At 35.8% G+C, this 22,604-nt stretch overlaps 1 protein-coding gene across 6 annotated transcripts; it reads left to right on the forward strand.

Annotated features, from left to right (window-relative positions):
* Nucleotides 1-161: 161 nt before the first annotated feature.
* gtf3c2 (general transcription factor IIIC, polypeptide 2, beta) lies at nt 162-20,988 on the forward strand. 6 transcript variants are annotated; one of them, XM_044106394.1, is made up of 21 exons: nt 162-259; nt 1,159-1,267; nt 2,088-2,637; nt 3,676-3,794; nt 4,015-4,163; nt 4,448-4,536; nt 4,688-4,765; nt 5,315-5,416; nt 5,512-5,739; nt 5,860-5,971; nt 6,672-6,789; nt 11,725-11,756; nt 11,884-12,013; nt 12,156-12,300; nt 14,885-15,046; nt 16,119-16,197; nt 16,704-16,823; nt 16,910-17,125; nt 18,313-18,420; nt 19,827-20,059; nt 20,153-20,988. In XM_044106394.1, the coding sequence occupies exons 2-21, from the start codon at nt 1,243-1,245 to the stop codon at nt 20,178-20,180; spliced, it is 2,823 nt and encodes a 940-aa protein (XP_043962329.1). In that variant the 5' UTR covers nt 162-259; nt 1,159-1,242; the 3' UTR covers nt 20,181-20,988. The 6 variants fall into 6 exon arrangements, with proteins under 6 accessions (XP_043962329.1, XP_043962331.1, XP_043962330.1 ...); XM_044106396.1 differs by having other exon boundaries at nt 171-294; XM_044106395.1 differs by having other exon boundaries at nt 171-290.
* The last annotated feature ends 1,616 nt before the right edge of the window (nt 20,989-22,604 follow it).

Genomic DNA, 22,604 nt, shown 5'->3' on the forward strand with positions numbered 1-22,604 from the left:
TTTACTACAAATATGCTACTACAGAAATTACTTTTTACTTTTACTTGAGCAAAAATATATTCAATGAGTGGCTTCAGAATAACCCACTTATCTGAGGCTACTTGAGTACAACTTTTGGGCACCAGTGATGTGGAAACCAATCTCTTGTAATTCCACTTTGTCCTGACAGGGGGCGGTGTAGACTACCATGCCCCTACAGTAACATGGCGGTCTGATGTAATCATATTGTAGGTTTGTTTTATCAGATGCAGCGCTGGAGGTATTTGCAGTTTTTTCTTTCTGACTAAATAGTAGGTAGTGTATCTTTTACGACGGTTTTTGCTCTGTGTAGTCCATCATCATCCACCTGTTTGTTCCCGAGAGCTGCGCTCGGGATTCGATCCCGTGCTGTTGGTGTCCGGTATCCCGAGTTTGGTACGAGGGATTCCAGGCTTTGCCACCGGGGTGGAAGTCCAAGACTCTCTCACGATTAGGTTTTAATGGTGGCAATCAGTGGTGATCACCGGCGATCTTCATTTCTGTGGTATCGAGGTGAAAGTAGCACCACACGCTACTACTATATTAGCCCGTTAGCCTAGCCGTGTGTGTTAGCCAAAATGCGAGGCTCAAAGGCGGTGACTTGCTAGGAAAACAACCGACTTTTATTACTGAAATAAGTTTCAGTTTTATTTATTTTGCGAATAAAAAATGCACCGAAACCATGGGAAACGTGATACAATGCAGCGTGATGATTTTTATTTGTTAATTTCTGGTATGAACTCTGCTAATACTCAGTAAACGTAAAGTATCATTTTTTTCAATGGAGCCTGGTGAACATAGTGACAGTATATCTCCATAACGCCAGAGTTAGCGTCTGATTCCTATCTTCTGTAAATGTATATTTTATTGCTTTTCTCTGTCTACTGCATTTGATTAACTCTAAATTCGAATCTGAAATTGATAAACTATTATTAGTTTTATATATTTTTATATAGAGTTATTAAACCGCGAACTAGTCCTTTACTTTTACTGAATCTGATGCAATTTGGATTGAATTATATGTGTAGTGAATTGATTTCTGCTTAAACTCATTGTAGTTATTTCCAATTGTTCTGAAAGTTTCTTAAAAACAAGCTAAAAAATTATGCAATGTCACTGAATCATCATGCTCTCATCCAGTGTACAGTAAATCGAAGCTGAACAATGTCCCATAGATGACGAAGCATATTGCAGGACAACCCTCACATAAATAACTTGGAGCCAATGGATCCCGTTGTATCTGGACAAGGTTTGTTAAAGTACACCTCATATATTTTAGACACATAATGCATTTAAAAATCCAACTTTTCTTTCCAAAAATGTGTACATTTCTAATTTACTTCTATTGTACACTATCCTGTACTCCTCGAACTGTTTTCATATTATAATCATATAATCATATAATCATTTTAATTAGATTTTCAGAAGCAGAAGTATATATATGTGCTTTTTCAAGGGTCTTACAAAAAGACAAATTTATTGAATCACGTAAAATTTGTCAGATGGGATGGAGAATGTCTTGAACATAGTTTTTTGTCTTCAGATTCCACACAATATATCACATATTTGATAATATGTAACATATTATCAAATATGTCATGAGTGCTATATCAATATCTCAAATGACTGGAAAGCAACATTTTGTTGGTTATTTCAAGTGTCATAAAATCATGCTTTTACTGGATTTTTAAAAAGTATTAATTTGCTGATGCATAAAAAACATTTTCTAGAAAATTAAAAGTGTACGCAATCCTTTACTGACAAATTAGAACAGTTTGATTTCACAAACAAACAACATTTTGCTTCTGAGTTGTAGGGAAAGTTTATAAAAAGGATTTATTCTTTGCTAATTATGTTTGTTCTCTGACCTGGTAAAGAAAATCATCCCTGTAGCATGATGCTGCCATCATTGTGTTTTACAATTGGAATGGGGTGTGAACACTGTGATGGAAATGTTAGTTTTTCACCATTTTGCATGTGGAGTGCACACCGTTCAGATTTATTTTATGTTATTTTTTGGAAAAATTGTTTTGCAAATCACTGTAAAATAATTCAACCTCTCCTTGCAGGGCTGGATACGCCATCACAGGAGGATATTTATTTGTCTTGTAGCTCAAGAGGAAGACAACGAAAGAGAAATTCTAAATATGCTGATTTTGAAACCGATGACAAGGATACTGTTAAAAGGGTCCAACAGAAATCCCCTCGAAAGTCAGTGGGGAAAGGAGCAACCTCTAGAAAGACTCCCACAAAACAGAGAAAAACTAAAACACCTGAACAACAGACCACAAATGGAGAAAAAGAATCACCACAAACAATCCCTGCAGACTCTGTTGATACAGTAATAACTCCTAGAAAACCAAAAAGACCCAAGAAAACACAGCCTGCAGAAACTGCCTCTGCTGCTGGGGACCTGCCAACTGGAAAAACTGGAGGCAGTGTTGCAGAAAATTCTGCCCAGCAGGAAAATGGGTCACTGAAGCCGAAAAGAAAGTATGTCAGAAAGAAGCCTGTGGAGGAAGTTAGAGACCCACCGGAAGAAGAGGAACCAGATCCTCCTGCTGAACCTGGAGAGGAGGTCCAGTCAGGGGGCCGTCGCCGGAGAGGAGCAGCTAAAGTGTAGGTCACATGTTGTCACTACGGTAGACACAGTTTTGAAAAGTTTTCAGATATCTGGACTAGCAAAGAGAATAACTAAAGCATGAAATGTTTCTATGTTACCTTAGTTCTAATTGTTCTTTTTGTGGAGTTTTATTTCTAATTATTTTGGGTTGAGACAAACCAATTTTCTCAGCTAAATGAGACAGTTGCTTCTAGTTTTGGATGCTGGAAGAATTTTCTTTTTTTATTAACGGACATTCATGTTGTGCAACCTTAGCAACAAGGTGGTTTTACAAGTGGGAGCAGCTAATTAGCATCTCCAAAGCTGCAATAATACCTGCAGCTTCATGGATCCTGTCCCCTACTCCAACATCTCTCTGCTCGGAGTGGCAAAAGCAAAGAATGTGCATTAGCAGTTCTTGCTAACAGCTGATGTTGTCGTCCAGGACATGTTACTGTGAAAGTACGGTATCATCTCTGCTGCCTAGAAATTGAGCTGTTAGCATCTTATAACATCCATAAAACTGGACAACAGCAACAGTCTTCAGTCAGAGGCTTTTTCAAATTTGTTGGAAGACTGACTGTTACTGGAGATCCTTCCTGCCCACATTATCATCATCCCCAATAGCATTTTGATAATATTTTGATGATATGAGTAATGAAAACATTTAATTCCTTTATGGATAAATTCAGTACTTTTGAATTGAATTTTAATATTTCTGCTTCCTGTTGTTTACATAATGTATATCTGAATTGTTATTAATAATTTAGACCTTCAAAGGATATTTTTTGGTAAATGTGCTTTAAAGTATTGTATTAAACCATCTATTCTTCCATCTCTTTGTACAAGTTGCAGAAATATTCAACACTCTTAGTGAACTCTTGAATTTATATATAACACTTTGGGGAAATTTATGAGAATTCAGGAAATCTGATGTGAAGTCTGCAAGGAACCATATCATCTTTTAGTCATGTGGATTCTCAACTCGCAAATATGAAGTTCTATATTTTTCCAGTGGCTCTACAGTGTTTAAAATTCAACCAAAAATCTTCCAGGGCACTGAAGTACCTCCAGCTTTTAGCCAAAGAGGTTTTCTCTCATCCCAGAGATGAACTCGACTCCAAGCTGCTTGAAGACGAAGAATCCGAACAGAAATCTTCCAAACAGACAAAAGGTACAGTGGATGTCTCCACCAGACATTATAGCTTCCGTTTAACTAACACCAGATTTATTTGTAATCAGTGTTGATGAAAAAACAAGTAAAAGAAACTAAAAAATGTGAATTAATGTGTGCATAAATAGAAAGTTTGGTTCCCAAAAAAACATATGAACATGAAGAAAAAATGGCGACTTTGTGTGATGCTACATTTTGTGATTTTATGTTTGCGCTCAAGGTCGAAAGAGAAAACTTGATGACGTTGAGAAAGACTTTGTGCCAAATATGGAAGATGAAGAAACCGACGAGGAAGAGGAATATCAAGAAGTGTCAGATGCTAAATTAAATTTTAGGGAACGAGAAAAATTTCTTCCTGTTTTTCACCCAGTAAGATGATGTCTAATATTTACTTTCATTAAATACACTGAGTTTGGTATTGTAATTTTTGTTTAGATACTACTGAGTCATTAGTTAATATTTACATTAATTTGACATTGAAATAAAAATCAGAGATTGATAGTTTGTCTAAATATTGCTTACTACCAATTTTAGTTCTTGGAAATAGATGAAGGGCTTTAGCTCCATTAATAAATCTAAACTTAATTATCAATAAAATAATATCTTTTGGTGAATTATGTGAAAAACTCATTTTGATTGTTTACGTTCCCCAGCAGAGGAGCCAAAATTGTAAACCTCACAACGGACTCGACGTTAGTATCATAAGAACAATTCTGGATTCTGCTGAGATGACAAAAAAATTGTAAGATCTTCTCACCATGTTTCAGACTTAAATGTTTTTACTTCAATCACAAAATGAATAGAAAAAAATTCTGCTGGTGCAGCTAGAAATAACATTTGTTTTTGTATATTTTCTAAAGTTGTTATTTTTGACCATGTATCTGTGCTTTCAGCCGGGAGGAGAACTACAGCAGCTGGGTGTTTCCAGAATGGATTCCTTCCACTAACAACTGGGAGCCTGTACCAGAAAAGTAGATTATTTTCATCTGTTTGTTTTTTTAGCTGAATTATTTAATTGCAATAATAAAAAACTAGTGGTGGAACTTGATTAGAAGTTTTAATCAAGTTAATTTCAGGGTCTGTAAATAATTAATTAATTAAATTCTGATGATTTAATCAACCAACTGATTTGCAGATTATTCTGGACTGGAGTATTTTTTTTAATAGTTTTGCAGTGTTTATGCTGACATTTTGGCCATACTGTTACCTATTTTATTTGCTGTTATTGCATGTCACTTTGCTACTGCTGCACAGAAATTTCCCCATTGTGGGACAATAAAGGATATTTTTATTCTATTCTATTTTTTTAATTAATTCTAATTAATTTATTATTTATTTATTTATTTTGAAAAGGAGCAGCAAAAGCAAAGGATGTAGATTAGCAGTGCTTGTCAACAGCTGATGATATGATCCAGCCCATGTTAATGTGGAAATTGTCTCTTCTGCCTGGATATTAAAATGTTAGCATGTCAGGACAGTTATTAAAGTGTGTTAGTCAATCTACTTCATTGATTTTTCAGTGAATTAGAAAAATACCTTCCTCAAGAACTGGAGTCGGCTGCCTTCAAAGTGTCCAGAGACAATCTAAACCAGGAAGAGACGCCTCTGCTAAGACTCAGCAGGTGAGACTGATGAGCCTTTCCGTTTATTCAGTGGTTTAAGAGATGAAAGGTTGAGTGAATGTTGAGTTAAGCTAACTTGTTGCTGAACCTGTCAGGTTTGAGGCGATGGCGGCTCACCCGGGCCGCTGGGACATGTTTCTGTTTGCTGGTGGACCCGTCTGGGCCCTGGAATGGTGTCCCACCCCGGACGGCGCTCCGGCCTCCCAGTACATCGCTCTGGCTTGCCATCGAGGGATGGACGACCTGCACTATGTGAACCAGACCTACTCAGAACCCGGACTGGTCCAGCTGTGGGACTGTGGCAAACTGGAGTACAACAAGAGGTCGATAGTAAATATAGACATCCAGACTGAACTCAAATCTATTTCCTTTTTCGGTCTTACCGTTCATTAAAAGTCCTCTGTAAATATAGACTGATTATTCTTTGTGTAAATCCTGTGCAGACCAGACTCTCAGCCCTCCCTGGTTTACGGTTTGGCTCAGGACAAAGGCTTCATCTGGCAGTTAAAGTGGTGTCCAGCAGGAGGCTGGGAGCTTCCTGACTCTGTCAGAAAGGTAAAAATAATTAGCATTCTGTGTATTTTTCAGCCAAAAGCTACTTAGTTTATTTCAAAATATATTGTTTGGTCAATATACATAGTATGGGCGACTGTGGCTGTACAGTAGAGTAGTCGTCTTGCGATCGGAAGGTTGTAGGTTCGATTCCAGCTTCCTCCTGCCACATGTCGATGTGCCTCTGGGCAAGGCACTTAACCCCAAATTGCCTACCGATCTTTGTATCGGTGTGAATGTGACTCTAGTGTAATATACGTTCAGTCTATGTATCATTTGACTAGACATGCTGTTAAAAATAGATTCATTTTACCAAAAGTTAATGTACAGAAAATGTACATTATTTAATTACCAACTGGTATTATATTTAATGATAGTGAAACATTTTAAAGGACAGATAAAACAATATTAGATATTATAACAATAACAGCCAACAATATAAATACTTGATTTCATACTAGAGTTAGTAATGTGTTCAACCTAAAACAAGGTATATTCTGCCATGTTGTCTTCCATATTGTTGTTTTGTTTTCATTTATGTTTTAAAAATTGTTTTAGTGTTGTCTAGAAGTGATGTATGAATCACTGCAAAAATATTATTGCTGCAGCTAAATGTGGATCCCAAATAAAGTGAACTGAACTCAACTTGTATGTGTTACGTACCCTTAAAAACATGAAATCTCATCTTTCATTTTGCCTTTAGGCTCCTTTCTTGCCCAGGCTGGGTCTGCTGGCTGTAGCTACGTCCAGCGGTGTGGTCACCATCTACAGCCTGCCTCATCCTGATGCTCTGCTCTCAAGCACAAAACTCACACACTCTGGTAACACTATATCTTGTCTAGGACCTGCTCAATTCAAATTTTCTTTTCAATGTAAAGGTGACGCGTTGGAACTCTGCTTGGGTTGCTAGGTGACAGGCTGAATTCCGCTTGCGTTGCTAGGTAACGGGCTGGGCTTCTTTGCATGCTGATTTGAGATGTTACATTTGGAGGGTTGAAGCGGCTTATTTTCCAGACACCAAAACATATGAACTTAATGTTAAGAGAAACAGCCGGGTGGTTTTGTTAAGCACTTGGACTGTTTGTAGACGCCATGAAAACCCAAATGGAAGCACAAAGACGTGTAAAATGTGAATTTTGCATAACAGGTCCTCTTTAAGAAGAGTTTTGTCAGTGTTTGGAGAGATTTAAGTTTTTACCTTTAGCTTTCTTTTAAAGAGCAGCTCAGTAGAGGTGGCACTTTGTGGTGGGAGGAAGCTGGAATTGAACCCACGGCTTTCAGATTGTCAAACAACAACTCTAACCATTGACCCACAGGAAGGAAAACTTTAGTTGCCAACAGCATTTTGTTGCTTAGGATGGTTCCTAATTAGGTGAAACTGTTCAGAAGTTGTTTGCTCATTTACAGTGAAATGGGAAAATTTTAATATTTGTTACATTTTAATTTCTGCGTGATGAAACAGAACACCAATTATGGTGTGATCAACTCAGTTTTTGTGGTTCTTTCTTTGAAATGTTCACAGTCATTTGCAGAATCATTTCAAAGTCTTGTTACTCATAATAAATTGATGCAGAAGTGTTGAAAGATGAAGAATCTCCTTATTAACATAACTTCACAAGATACTAAACATTTCTCATTTTAACAGAGTAAGAATGCTTTTTTTCTCATAATATTAGAACTTCATTCTCATATTATTTAGTTTTTATTTTGGTAATATAACTTTATTCTAATTTTCTTTAATCAGATAATATGATTTCATTCTCATATTGCGTTTTCTTTAAGCAGGATAAAAACATGAAGTATTTGCTGTGTCCAGCAGAGGGTGCTGTTGGTTTACTGCAGCCTTAAATTTAAGGACTGCAGATTAACACCTGATGGATAAATCGCACTAGCTCTGCAAAAATGTCCCAGGAAGCAGAAGATTTAGTCCCATTTGACTCAACATAAACCAGAACATTATTTTTTATGTTAGCTTTTCTCAGAAAAAGGTTCCTTTACTAAGCAAATGTTTAATTAGAAGGAATCTGTGAGTCATTCAGTGCAGATTTTTTTCTGCTTGTTGCCTCAAACCTTATTCATGATGTGCTGGAGCATCAAAAAATGTTGTGCCACTTTCCAAAAACTTAAACTTATCATGAAGATAAGCAGTTTTCCTTCAGGAAATCATAAACATCAGGATAATTATGAGAAATTATCCAACATTTTTGTTGAAGAAGTAATTGATGAATAACTTAACCATGTAAGAAGGTGATGTCAGGAGGCTTTCATAGGCAACTAAATGAACTCAATAATTATTTAATCAATCAAACAGCTGGATTATCCATCATATCAGACATGGAGCTCATTAACCGGAGCAAATCTTAGTTAAAATGACAAAGCCCTCCGGGGCACTCAGTGTTTTTGTGCCATGAAGCTTTAACAGTGACAGTAGTTTAAAAAAATCTTGTGAAAAAACCGAGTCCATGCTGAGATTATCGATGGTGGAGCCTGTGGTCCAGTCCTGTCTGCCGCCTCTGGGGCTCTGCTGGTAGAACGCTGTGTGAATGAGATTAATGACCGCTTTATCTGCAGCATCCATCATATGCAGAATGGCGCTTGTGTCTGCGTGAGTTAGTGCTTTTTATTCCTGTCAGGGATCGGCCCCGCCGCTAATCTGTTTAAACACAACAGCAGCTTGGAATCATCACATTTCAGAACAAGAGAGACTTGAGAATAAATGGTTTTACACAGACAGTATATTAAATTCATGTTTTACTGCAGATAAAAGAATAAAGTTTGACTTTGGTTATTCAGTTGGGAAATCCCACGTGAAGACACAACTGTTTTTAACTAAAATATTAACACAGTTAGAGTATTGTTAGCCTTGTTGTTAATTTTTAAAGCCTCAGTATGTAACTTTTATTAAAAATGTTTTTGTTTTTTTTTACATATTTGTTGAAACTGTTACCCTGTTGTGACTGGTTAGCATGAGACAAGTAATCTGTGAAAAATCAAGCTTCTCTGCGTTCTCCCAGTGCTATCTAGAAACAACCAATCAGAGCCAGGAGGCGGGTCTTAGCGCTGTCAATCACCTCTCCATGTGACGGTCTTTGGTAAGCTGTCATGAATGCTCAGGCTAGTTAGCATGGCCACCGATGACGGCAGTTTTCCTGCAACAATAAATTCTTTCTCTGTCATTAGCACATTTAGCAACAAGTACATGAGCTTGATTGACATTGGGGCCGAAATATTGATACAGCTTGAGCAGATTTAAATAACAAATTTAAATAAAATGTGAAGTTTGTAATTGTCACTTCATACACCATCACTCACCTACCTTTCTTGAAGAACTTGTTCTCATGTCTTTCCTTTTTGAAGAGAGATTAAGAGAAATCGTCATATTCATTTCCCAAGAAAATTTGAACATATTGCTTAGTAAGTCAAGTTTATTTGTGTGGCAGTAAATAGATGTACTCTAATTAAAGGTTTGAATTTACTAAATTATTCATTGTGTAATTTTGCTGCTTCAATAAAAGCTGAATTTCAAGTTTTTTGTCCCATTTTTGCAGGGTTAATAAACATAAAAGGCGTGTTTCTGCCATATTTGCTCATTATTGTAAGAATGATGCAAAAGAGATTAGTTTTAAATTTTAAACTGTATTTGTTTCACATGTTTTTATTCTTAAAGAAAAATAAATTAACTGCTTGGTCTCAGGCTGGACTCTGTTACACATGACTCGGTTTTACAACTAACGGAAATATACGCAAGTCTGAATTTGGACATAAAAAGCTCTATAAAACCTGACATTTCATTCTTTTTACCCTCTCCACTGCTTTGTAGCCCCTGGTTTCCATTTTATTTTATTTTTACGGATCATTGGGTTCGGTTTCCAAGATGCTGCTTCCAGCCGCTGGTTATAGTTATTGGATAAAACAGTTTCCAGGTGCTCACATTATAAAATAGCAGCAAACAATAGCAGGTAACTGAGGCAGACTCAGAGCTTTACTACAGTAGCTTTACATGTTTCCTAGTTTGTGATTTGTATGGTGGCGCAGTTGGTAGGTCTTGGGTCCAAATCCCCAATCTTTTTGCATGGCGTTTGCTTGTTCTCCCTATGCATGTGTGGATTCTCTCAGGGTACTCCAGCTTCACATTTTGCATGTTTTTCTTCTTCCATTTGGGTCTCAACTGCTTTTAAAAACAAAAATGATGCTTTTAAATGATTAAAAATCACCCAGTTAATGTTTTTTGTTGTCTTGAAAACATGTCATTTCTAAAATCTCTCTATTGTAAGACACAGTTCCTGGGCACTGACCGTTACTTAGCAACCATAGCAAAACCCAGCCCGTCACCTAGTAACCCATGGTGAGCTCCAGCATGTTTGGTCAGCTGGTTTTACCACTGCTGGAAAAGACAAGTGTTTAGTTGCTTACTTACCATCCAGAAACCACTTGCTGCATCGTTGTTGGCTGTCCAGGAGGCTCCACTTCTGCTGTTCAAAGAGGTCTGGTTGTAATGTAGAGTTGGGGGGCGTGGCCAACAGCAGCTTATTTGGATTTAAAGCGATAAAAACCCTAAAACAGATCAAATTAGGCTGACTAGACTAAAATCTCTATCTAAGAATGCTGTTGTGCAAAAAAAAAAATTTAATGAACATGTCTTTGTATCGCCCATAAATCCACTCTAACCTGTTCAAGGAACCATAGTAGGTCACCTTTGCATAATTGCACACTTTCTTTAATCCATCATTTATATGCAGAAGGCAATCTCACATGGATCTGGTTGGATGCCATTTCTGTGAGGAAATTGACCCAAACGGGTTTAAACAGAACCTATAAGTGTCTCTGCACTTCTGTTTGCGACAGATAATTGTAAATGGCTTTTGTCGATCCAGTCGCCACAATGACTGAGAGGAGGAGGCCGTTAAAACCTGCAGGACTGGAGCGGCTCGGTGACAATGAGCAGTGAGAATGTGAGGTGTTGTTGGGAGCTCACATAATTTATGGCGCCTTTCTCCATCAGACAAGGATCTATAATTGAAATGACAAAAAAGATGCATCGCTGAGCGGGTTATTAGTGTTGGAAGCTATGAATTTTAGCTCTTGTAGCTGACTCGTCTTGTATCGCTGTGCTGCCATTCATCGAGGACTTACTTTGGGCCGGGGGGCGACTCAAACTGCTGCGCTTTGCACCGGCTTATTTTTCTCTGCTGAAAGCAATCGTTGACATTCTTTAGTTCTGGGTCAGAGTTTTCAGTGTCTGAATATTTTTAGATCAAGGTTTGGAGTTTCTCTCCTTCTGGATTTTTTAATGGATTTAATACAGATTTATTTACATGAATAATGATTATTTCAGGGTTCAGGTTTGGTCTTGAGATTTGTAAAGGAGTAGTTTGTGTTTTACTCAGGTTGTGGTGAGGTGATGGATAGTTTGGGTGAATAAACCAGACACTATTGATCTGAACCGCTAAGAATCCAAACCGGAGGAGGAGGGAAAACTAATGATCTAGAACAGCCTGATACCTTTTTTCACCAACCACTGAACACAAAAATGATCACTTAGAAAACCACTGCTGGATTAGAGCCATGAAATCCACAAACATACAGTTTTTATTTTCACTCTAACCTTCAGTATTTTAATACATCTTGAAGACTTTTTTTCATCCATGACTTTTTTTCATATTTTCTCACAATGTAAATTTGCATCTTAAAGATGTAAAAACATTTCAAAATGGAATTATGTAACTAAATGTGTTGATGATTCTATGTCTTCACAGAAAAAAGCAATGAAAAACCACCAATTTACAAGGTAGGCTTTGTTTACACGTCTGTTTGTCATTTAAAGCACCAGGTGACGTTGGCCTGGAGGAAAATACAAATTCATGAAACTGGTTTGTTTTGTGTGCACTCTATTGTTTTCTTCTCGTTTTCTGCAGGTGCGAGGTGTGATAACATTAAAACTGGGCTGCATCAAATCTCTTCGTGAAGAAAGGAGCGGACAGGTTCTGTCTATGGATTGGCTTCCTCAAAAACCCCACAACATAATGGCTGTTGGATTCTACGATGGTACGAATTGATTTTCCAGATTCTGGAAGAACAAATAAATAACCTGGATCTCTCTCCGTTGCTGATGCATTTCTTCTTTGCTGTATAAAATATTTCTTGTCTTTTGCATTATTTTGTTTCTAATAATTTTCTCTCCTTTCAGGTGTTGTTGGACTCTGGGATCTTTGTACAAAATCTTCTTTGTTGCGAGTCAGAGAGTCGGATCGATCTTTGACTCTGCTGCCCTATCGATCGATACTCGCTCACGACAACGCCGTCAGAGCTCTGGTCTTCTGTCCTGCATCCAGGTGAGCTCTTCTCCCACTGACTGTTGGAGGATGCAAAGATTTTCTAGTTTTTATTGTGCCTCAATGTTTGGAATGCAGAAAAAGTTCAAACTGTCTTGATTTTCTTTCTTCAAAAATATCCAGTTTTAGTTTTTTTAATCTACTACTTTAAGGCAAAAGGTGACTGCTAAACCTTATTTTACACAAATTTGGGCTCTTTGAATCAGCTATCTTTTTGTTCTCTGAACTTGTTCAGCACAATAGCGCAACGTCACTCATTGTTGACAAAATTAGCTTTTGGTGTCGTAGAGGTCCTAGAATTGGCCTCTGAGGTACTCCAAAGTTAGAACCTTATTATAAGAGTCTAGTAATAACCTTTTTTAATAGGTAATATGTATTTTCTGTATTCATGCCTGTGAAATACATCCATATTTTCCACATAAGACTTTTCTTTTGTAAAAATTTTAAATGCTAACACATTCTGGTACAATTGACTCCCATTAATAGCGAGAGTTAGCAAGAACTAGCGCCTGCAAATAGTTGAAATCAGGAAATACATCAGATCTCCTTTAAAAATGCTTAGAGCTGCCTTTTTTAATTGTTCAAACACCAAATATACTTTAATATCTTATCACTACCACAGAAGCTGACATCTTCCTTATTTGAGAGGTATATAGCCAATCAGTGCTTAGCAAAAGGAATGACGCTCCCTGATTGGCTGCTTTGGAAATGGCAGCCATTAGTGTGTTTTGTAGCATAGTGCAAAGGTATTTCAGCTTCCCAAGCTACCTTTTCTTTAAAAATATGTTAGATATGCACTGCAAAAAAATATCCAAATAGGAAAATGATCCACAAATATTTTTTTATAGAGTTAAGTTACACAGAGAAATTCAAAAATACTAACGACGCGATTCTACTTAGAAAAATACCACTCCAGAAAAGACTAAATAAACCTTGATGTTTAGATTTGTAATGTGTTTCCTGAATAATAATAACAGTTTTTTGTTGGAAATACATCAGCTATAGGTGATGATATAAACAAACAAATCAGTGGATATCTTTCAATATTTCACCTCATTAAGCTGTGCTGCTATTTTCCCATGAAACTGAATCAAATCACTCAACCGCTTTATTTGCAGTGGAAGGAAAGAAATATTCTCTTTATATGTTAGATACTTTACCTGCTCCCTTGTGTTGCAACAAAAATGTGTATTTACTGAGATTGCAACAAGAATTTAAGTAATATTTTCCCTCTACTGTCTTCTGTCTCTTTATTTCAATACAACATGATTAAGATCAACAGATCTTCTGGTTAAATACATTAATCTGCAGTTGCTGCATCGGAGCAGCTCGCTCCATCAGTCAGTGAAATTAGAACGGTAGTTAAAATTTCTGCAACTGCTCAGTGTGATGCTGTAGAAGTCTTTCATTCTCATTTGCTCAATGCTAGAAGTGACAAAAAACGATTGAAACCGATGATTATTCAATAAAAATAAAAGGGCAGTTTAACTTTGAAGTCTTTTTTTCTGTCATTTCTGTTTTACTAATTAGTAGTTAAGTTATCCTTAAATATAAACCAGTTCCAGATACATGACGTTGATGTTAAACTTTTACTGAAATATAGCATATATAAAATATATATCTAGTTTTTTTATTTATTTTATTTAGATTGTTATTTCTTGGATTTGCATTGTGTGTCGTTTTAGATCAATCTTAGCAGAAAAAAGTGTTACGTTTAAAAAAATTATGTCATGTTTTACTGTGATTATTCTGCAATTGTTCAGTAACAAGAAAAACAGTTTAATATTTTAAAGTGTATTTATTTGTAACAATGCAAAAATATTTTGAATATTTTGAATTCTAACTATTTTAACTATTTTATTACAGATTTTTTTGTCTAGACTCTTAGATATTAATTTTTTTTGCTTCATTTTTGTCTTAGTTGTTTACCTAATTCCATGTTTTGCCCACTATTATTTCATATCTTTTAGTATCACTGTCTGTATATTCAGTAATCCTAAAGGAAGTCACGTTGAGACTTCTGCACCAGTGAATCTAACTTTGTATTCATGTTGCATTACTGCAGCTAGTATGGAAACGTCTGAATAATTAATGGGATCATTAACAGCACATCAGCACCATTTATATGTGCACAAATCTACAACTAATTAGTTTTGTCTTTAAAAAAAATCCTAATTTTGTGTTTTTGCACTTCAGCTGCTTGTTTTATGTTAAAAAACAGAATATTAGTTGGATTAAAATGAATAGAAAATGTAAAATTGCAAAGACAATGAAGAATATTGAGCTTTGTTAGTTTGAGTCAAGCTCTGCTTTTCTCTGTTCAGATTCAAAAACCTTTTTGTTCTCAGATATGAAGTGAACAGATTTTCTTTGCGCTCTTTGCATTAAAACTTATTGATTTCTGTGTCATACGTTGCTTACAGCAGACACTGCCTGCAGTGTTGATCAATGAGGAGAAAAACAATTAATTCCACTTGAAACTTCACAGCATAAATCAAATATTCAGACTTTTTTTGTGTGTGTCTCCCAATAAAAATGCATGGATTCTTCCAAATGAATCATTAATTTCCCAAACTGTTGACAGATACTTGTTGACATCATCGGGTGAGGACCGCTGCTTGAAGACGTGGGACCTGAGGAGGCTCAGTAACATGGTCAAGGTCCAAAAACGCCACCTGACCACTGAGCTCTGCTGGCCGCTGGACTCACCTGGGGTTCTGGTTGGCCAGGAAGCTGCCTTCGTACCGTAAGAAAGCTTCTAACCCAGCTTCTGTTGTCATGGAAACACTGGATAAGATTTACTATTGCATGTAAATACATGATGCCAAAATAGTTCATTTATTGTCATAAACATGTGCATGTGTCTTTTTTAACAAACTGAGTCATTTCTGTTCCATAAATAGATGATAAAACATTTAAAACTAAAGTTCAACAAAAATTCAAAAACTTTAGCTTAAAAACTGAAGTCACTAAATCTACATTTGACGACTGTTTTGATGGATCCATATTACAGGTATATTCATCTATTTATAAAAACACAGTTTCTTCAGGTAAATAAATACAAAAAAAAATTTACTTTTTGTGTTTTCCATCTGTATCTGGAAATGCGAAAATAACTAAGAAGAGATTATTTATTCTGGACAAAGAATATGGGATTATTAGGCTCTTTTCAAATAAAAGAGTTTCATCTTACCACATGAGAAAGTAAAATAAATGTCAAAAAAGGGAAGAATTTGCAAAAATGTTTGGGTTTCCAGACATTATCTCACTTCAACTTTACTAATCCTTCCATATTCACCAGAAACCCTGATATGTATTTTATATAAATAGGCTAAAAAGGACTAAGAAATCTGTGATTTAAGTCTAGAAAAATAAATGCACGTTTAGGAATGCCATGTTGATTTAAAATTAAATATGTACCCTCAGATAAAAAATCTGCACTTCATGGGGAAAAGCGTAAAAAGAGAGAAAATTTTTATCCTCCAGAATTTAGTTGGAAAGAAAAACCAGAAGGCCGGATATTTTCTACTCCTCATAGAAAACATTTTACACTTAAAACTCCCAAAGAAAACAGTTTTTTATCTTTTTTCTTTGATATTTTCACTAAGAATTGTTTTGACTCTTTCTAAGCCAGTGTTTAATTACACATCTTAATAAATGTAGGGCTAAATTTATAGCTTACAAAAATGAAATGAAATTGTGTGTTTTCATAATTTCTTGAAATATTAGAGGCTAAATGTTGCGTTCGTTTCATACATCAGAATGAACTTTTACCAAAATGTCCTGGTTGATTTGATGTTTTGCTGATGTTGTTGTAGGAGGAGTTCAGTTGGAGTTCATTACGTTGATCACTACCTGCGCTCCTACTTTGCAATCCCTCGGAGTACGTCTGTATGGGTGAGAGAAACCTTCCTCCAAAGAGGATTTGCATCAGAAGAGAAAAATATGAACAGCGGTTGTGTCAGATATTTAATCCATCCATTTCCAGCTCAAAAAAATCTATTTTTCATGACAACCTCTCTTTAAGTCTTTGTAAAACCTCATTCTAATATATCTGATAAAATGTTTTCAAGCCTAAGCTAACAGTAAACAGGTTGAGTTAGAAATTGGAGCTCCTTCATTTTCCCAGTTTTTTCTGCATTGTACTTTATTTTTTCACACTTCGGATCAAATTAAAGGAGCTGAACTTTATAACATATTAATTGCTCTCCTGGTTGGGCTAAGCTAGCGCCTTAGCATCTAACATATGTCATCTACCCAGAATGCTTTGCATAGTAAAGAGCCGGTTGGCATTTGTTTGACGATATTTTATTTCTTTTATAAAAACTAAGCATATCTAAACTAAGCATATTTTATTTAAAACTGATCTTCATGACTGGATTGGTCTGTTTGTGTCGCCGCAGTCTTTGTCTTACTCTGATTGGCTGCACACCGTGATGTCATCAGATACGCTCGGCGATCTGGTTCTCTCCATCTTACCGCTGCCCAACTGCTCTGTCAAGAGAACGTCCTTGAGACGTTTTGTAAGTTGTAGAAAAAAACGATTTTTTGATTGATTTTTCAGTTTTAAAGGTGTAGAAAGTTTGTTTTATTAATTATTTTTCCTCAGCCTGCCTACGTCACATCTATGGAGCCTTATGAAGCAGAAGGAGGACAAATCAAAGGTGAGGAAGAGGAAGGACAAGAAGCAGGAGAGACAGAAAAACCAATAAACGACGAAGACGAGGGAGGAAGAGTTGGAGGAGATTCTAGTCTTCACCTGAAGTTTCAGACGTACAAACAGGCTGTGAAGAAATACTACCTGCACTTTAAAGACTTGGATCTGGTAGGTTGGTGGTCTTTTAATCACAATAATAATGTTTATTGATTAAAACCAGCATAAATAACTTCATCATTGAAAGAAAAATAACAAAGTGAGTAAAAGTCATTTGAATCAGATTTGAAGGTTTTTTATAAAGTGATATTTTTATTTTCTCAAATCTGCAATTGTAGAAGATTTCAGTAAAATGTTTTCTAACATCCAGATTTTGGTTTTAGCTGCCAGATTGTTACCTAATTAGTCATATGTGTGCAGTTTCTTTATATTCAATATTTGGACATTTAAGAAAAGCTTTGTGCAAAGACAAACGTTTGCATATTAATTTATGGTTGACAATTACAATAAGGAGTGGACATGTTTCTATATACGATTTGCAGGAGCCTGGATTTGATTTCTGAGTTTTCCAGGTTTGGATAAATGCATTAAAAATATTTTTATTTCTAGATTTTATCCACTTCTTCACCGTTTAAGCATTGTGGCGACTCAAGTAGCGACATGTAATCCATCCTTCCTTTTATCCATTTTTCTATTTTTCCATCCATCCAATCTGAAAAGTTACTTGTAAGTTAGTTTTGTCTTATTTAAAGTATAATAAGAATTTGGCACTATAATTACTTACAGAAGTTTCTTATTTTTCTCTAAAAATTAAACCAAATCTTATCAAGTATTTTTGGTCTAGTTTCTAGTGAAAATATCTTGGTACACTTGAAGTAAAACAAAACTAATTGACTAGTAACTTTTCATCAAAATATAGGAGTTTGTTTTAAGTCAATAATTCCTTAATATTGGGTGGAAAAGCACCAGTTCATCCTGCAGATCATTTCACTTATAATTTGGGAAAATGTTTTGTTTTAAGTGAAATAATCACCCAGTGGAGTAAGAACTTTTTCTTCAATATTAAGGAATTACTAAGTTAAAAGTTAGTTTTGTTTTTCTTCAGTTGTACGAAGATATTTGTAGTAGATAATGGATCTAAAATACTTTGTAAGATTTGGTGATTTTGCAGTGCAGTAACTGGTTGTTAGCTCAGTTAGTCCAAGCTAACTGCAGGGGAACTGAGCCAGGAGGGATTCATTGATTTTTCATGCAAACCGTCTGAAAAGAGTTTAGAAACTCGTACTGTTGGAGTGAAGCAGTTTATTGTTTCCATTATTTGAATATTTTGCGTTAATATTGGTCCCTTTGACTTCCAGCGATGCCTTACAGGACTCAGTAAGCACGCTTTGTGGAAACACATGCAGAGCACAGAAGTAACAGCAGTTATGAACCTGGATGACATGCCGCTGGCTGCTCTCTACAAGGTGCGTTTACAACACTTTATCTGATCTTCACACTCATTCTGCAGCACATATAGGGAGGAAGAAACAGGGGAAAGGAACAGATAAGTGCCAGAATGAGAGAGAAAGAAATCAAAGGTGGGATCTGCCTCCTTCTCTGATGGGCAGCTATAAAGTCAGGCCAAATGTAATGATGTGGAAAATGAGAAAAATGTCACTCCCAGCAGGAGGAAGGAGGGGGAGATGGAGAGCGACCATTTGAGGATATGATGTGTTTAATTTTAAGAGGCAAGAGTCCAGGGAGCTGCTTTGCCCTTCGGGGTGAAGTGATCGACGGACACTTTATGGGTCAAAAAACCCCTCACAGTTTTTCACTGGTTTGTTCTTTTTTTTCATCTGAAGGGAATAAATGGTTAAGAATGAGTCAGCAGTGAAAGAAAGAAAGAAAGCAAAAGTTAAAATCACTGGGAGGATTTTCAGGAAGATTAAGTGAGGTGTTTTATTCTCTTCCTTAGAGCGACGGCTGAGTCATAAATAACTGAGTGTTTACTTAAAGAAGCTCAGATAATCACAGGGATTTACTATAAATAAGATTAAAGTTTGAAGATTTAACTCACACTGAGACATCGGCCTTTTTTAAAAGTGCTAACAGTGCAGACAAATAATGACAAAAGCCTAAATAATTAAACAGGGAAGCATGGATGGAAGGAAATAAAAAATAAATTGTTACATTACTGAGGAAAGAACTAAAACACGAAATGAGCAGTAAGATAAATAATCAGGAATGGAAGAAAAGAAGTAGATGAATTAAAAAAAGTAATTTGATAAAGTAAAGTACATTTGTGCAAACGAGAAAAGTAGATTAAGCACAAAAAGTAAGTTGGCAAAGTTGAAAAGGAAAAGAGGAATAAATTAAGTAATGGAGGAAAATGGTAAGTAAATAAGGAATAAAGAAAATAAATTAAACATAATATGCTAGAAAGTAAATAAGTGAAATAATTTGCCAGTGGAACTAGAACCTTTTTGTCGATATTAAGGAATTATTCACTTAAAATAAGCTGCTAATTCTAGTTGAAAAGTTGCATGTAAATAAATTTTGTCTTATTTCAGCTGGGCTAAAATATTTGCTCTAGAAACTAAAATACTTGGTATGATTTTGTATTTTTGCAGTGTAAATAAGTTAAGAGGTAAAAAAATAAATACATAAGTAGATTAGTAAATAATTAAGTAATTTAACAAATGCTAATTTATTGGATCTAGTTTTCTCTGCAAAATAAATCAAATATATCAAAAACACGTTTTGCTGGTTTGTTTATATTCTGTCCCCCATCAGTGTGTTTCGATTCTACTGAGAAACTGGAGATTTGTGTCTTCAGTCCGTTTTGGTTCTTTTTAAGAACATTTGCTGTTGTCTTCACTGTCCTCTGCAGGCCCGGTTCAACCCGAACATGAGCAGCCATGTGTGGGTTGGTTCTGCGGGTCAGACGGGCCTGGTGAGGCTCCACTGTGCGAGGACTTTCATCACCCCACAAGTCAAGACCATGATCAGTAAACATCAGGCCCAGTTCAGCTCGCTGTACTCGGTCCAGAACCGCAGCGGCGGCGTCCAGACGGCGGCGGAGCAGCAAGAGCAACACAGTTTACCTCACTGCACTGCCACCAGGTGAGACATTACGTCCGTCAGTCCTGGATCCACAACAAGGCCTCAAATAAATCTGTTCTGGTTTTAAATGCATGTGTGAATCTTATGAATCAGTTTGCAGAAAAAGTCCCAAGATACATAAATACATGACTACAAATTACAGGCGAGAACAACGGAGGATTAGAGACACAGAAGAAGAAATAAAACACCTGACTTTTATCTCAGAATTTAGGTTTTTGTTTTCTCAGAATTCAGAATTTTGACTTTTTTCTAAATTCAGACTTTAATCTCAGAATTCTAAAATTTTCTCAGAATTCTGTCTGTTTCTCAGAAATTTGACTTTTTTCTTATAATTCTGACTTTTTGAAACATCTCAGCAGATTAAAGTCGGAATTCTGAAACTCAGTTGTCGTCATCGTCTCCCAAAGGAAGCAGGTGAACAGAAGGACAGAGATTTAAAAGAAGTCATGGCCGAAATCAAAGAATTTGAAACATTTTTCTACGTTTATTTTAAACTGCTTCTTCGTTCAAACAGCAGAAATCATAACTCTAAACTCAAAAAACAATCAGTAATCAGTAAATATTTTTGTTGACAGTAATTCAGACGGTTTCAGTCAGTTTCGTTATAAAAACGTTGCCAGCCTGCAGCTAAGTGCCTTTTGTCCTCTTTCTTTTTAGCAAAAATGTGTGTTTTATTTTGGATTGTTGTTACTATGGAATATCTAAATACTTTTATATTTCAGTTACTATGAGTTGTACAGAAACATCAACTTGAAAGTAGGTTTTCACTTTCAGCTAATTTTATCTTGAGCCAAAAGCTCAGGCCTGATGTTTGTATTTTTACAGATTTATTTTAATCTTAATTTATAATTATAAGTATGTAAAGCTGTTCATCAATTCTTTTTCTACTGGTACTTTTGAAATGCTGCTTATAATAAAACTTTTTTTAAAGAAACTCCTGACTAAGAAAATGTATTTTCTTCTCACAAAACCAGCAGGATTAATCTCCAAACCAACAAAGCAGCCTCCGTTCATCATATCCACTGTTTTATTCCACTTTACAAAACTTTTTCTGCACATAAAAATGAAACAGCAAACTTCACAGTTATGACATGTTTTATGCCATTTCGCCAGATTTCATGAAGGTCGATTGTACAAGGAACAGAAAATTATTCACATGTATGCACAAAATTATACACTGAAAATACATTTGTGACATATTTACAACACGCAGGCAGAGCATAATTGCCACAAACAGCACAAAAACAGACAGTAAACAGACCCAAAGTGCTTCTTTTCTTCAATAAGAAACTTTTTCAGACAGTAAAGCTGCACCAGAACCTTTACTATGCATGGATATAAAACTTCATACATTGGTATGTTTGAAATCCAGTGTCATTTTTAATTCTTCATAGAATTTTACATATATATCATAATTTTAAAAAGAAAGCAAATATACATCTATTTCTGAAAATAAAACGATGAATTGTAAAGATTTTATTCTTTAGTTAATCCTCCGCATGTGCCGAAATATTCTGACTGGCAGTTGAACAAGAAAAACCTCAGCGTACTTCAATAACAGCGAACAACCATGCAAGCGTTTGCAATGAACAAAATGTTCACAAGGTGCAACACTTGTGCGAAACATCAACACCTAATGGCTTACATTTAAATAGAAAGTGTTACTCAGTGCAGATCATGAGTATTATGTAGGTATTGGGGGAGGTTTTAAAAACAAACTGACAGTGGTGGGAACATTTATGCTAGCGCACTAATTATTTTTTGATTAGCGCGTTAGCTTCTACAGGAGCAAACTTAAATCTAATAAAATAAATGTTTGTGGTTTGTAATTGCCTTGAGGTTTAAAGAATCTTGGGAACTGTTTACATCCAATTGTCATGCAAATTTGGAGCAAAATTTTTAAATGTCACAAAAAGGAAATGCTAATTAGGCAAGTTTCGGTCTTCTGGTTTGGAGCGAAACAAACAATCCATGCAAAATTTAACCCTATGCATGTAACAAACAAGATGTAGAGTTTGCAAGCTAGCATGGGCCGCACATCTCAGAAAAATGTAGAAATAGAGATTTGGAGTTTGAAATCTTTCCACGTTTCATGCCTCTGGTAAGACACACGCCCCCTGGTGGATGGGAGCCTTTCCTACCTCAAAACCGATACGATAAGTGAGTTTCCTTCTCTTCCTTGAAACATTTCAGAAAAGCCGAAAAGCACCTCAAGCTAGCGTGAAAGCCTTTTTTTTTTTTTTTTTTTTTTCAAAATTACGTTAGCTACTTTGAATTTTGATGCTTTTATCAACTTTTATCCGACGCAATACTTCAAAATCTGTTTGATGCAACAATCCTACCGAGCTGTTTGATTTATACAGCAGGATAAATTTATCAAAATTTACACAATTCCTACTTTTGGGTCTATTTAGACTATTGTTGTGTCTCTGTGTTACAACAAACTAGTAAAACTTTCAACTTTGTCACAACCACAATAAAAATTGTACCAATTTAATTATTTTCTCTCAAGATCAAAACCACGGCATTAATCATTTCTTGAATT

The sequence above is a fragment of the Gambusia affinis genome, linkage group LG22, assembly GCF_019740435.1.
Source record: "Gambusia affinis linkage group LG22, SWU_Gaff_1.0, whole genome shotgun sequence".
NCBI classification, from domain to species: Eukaryota; Metazoa; Chordata; class Actinopteri; order Cyprinodontiformes; family Poeciliidae; genus Gambusia; species Gambusia affinis.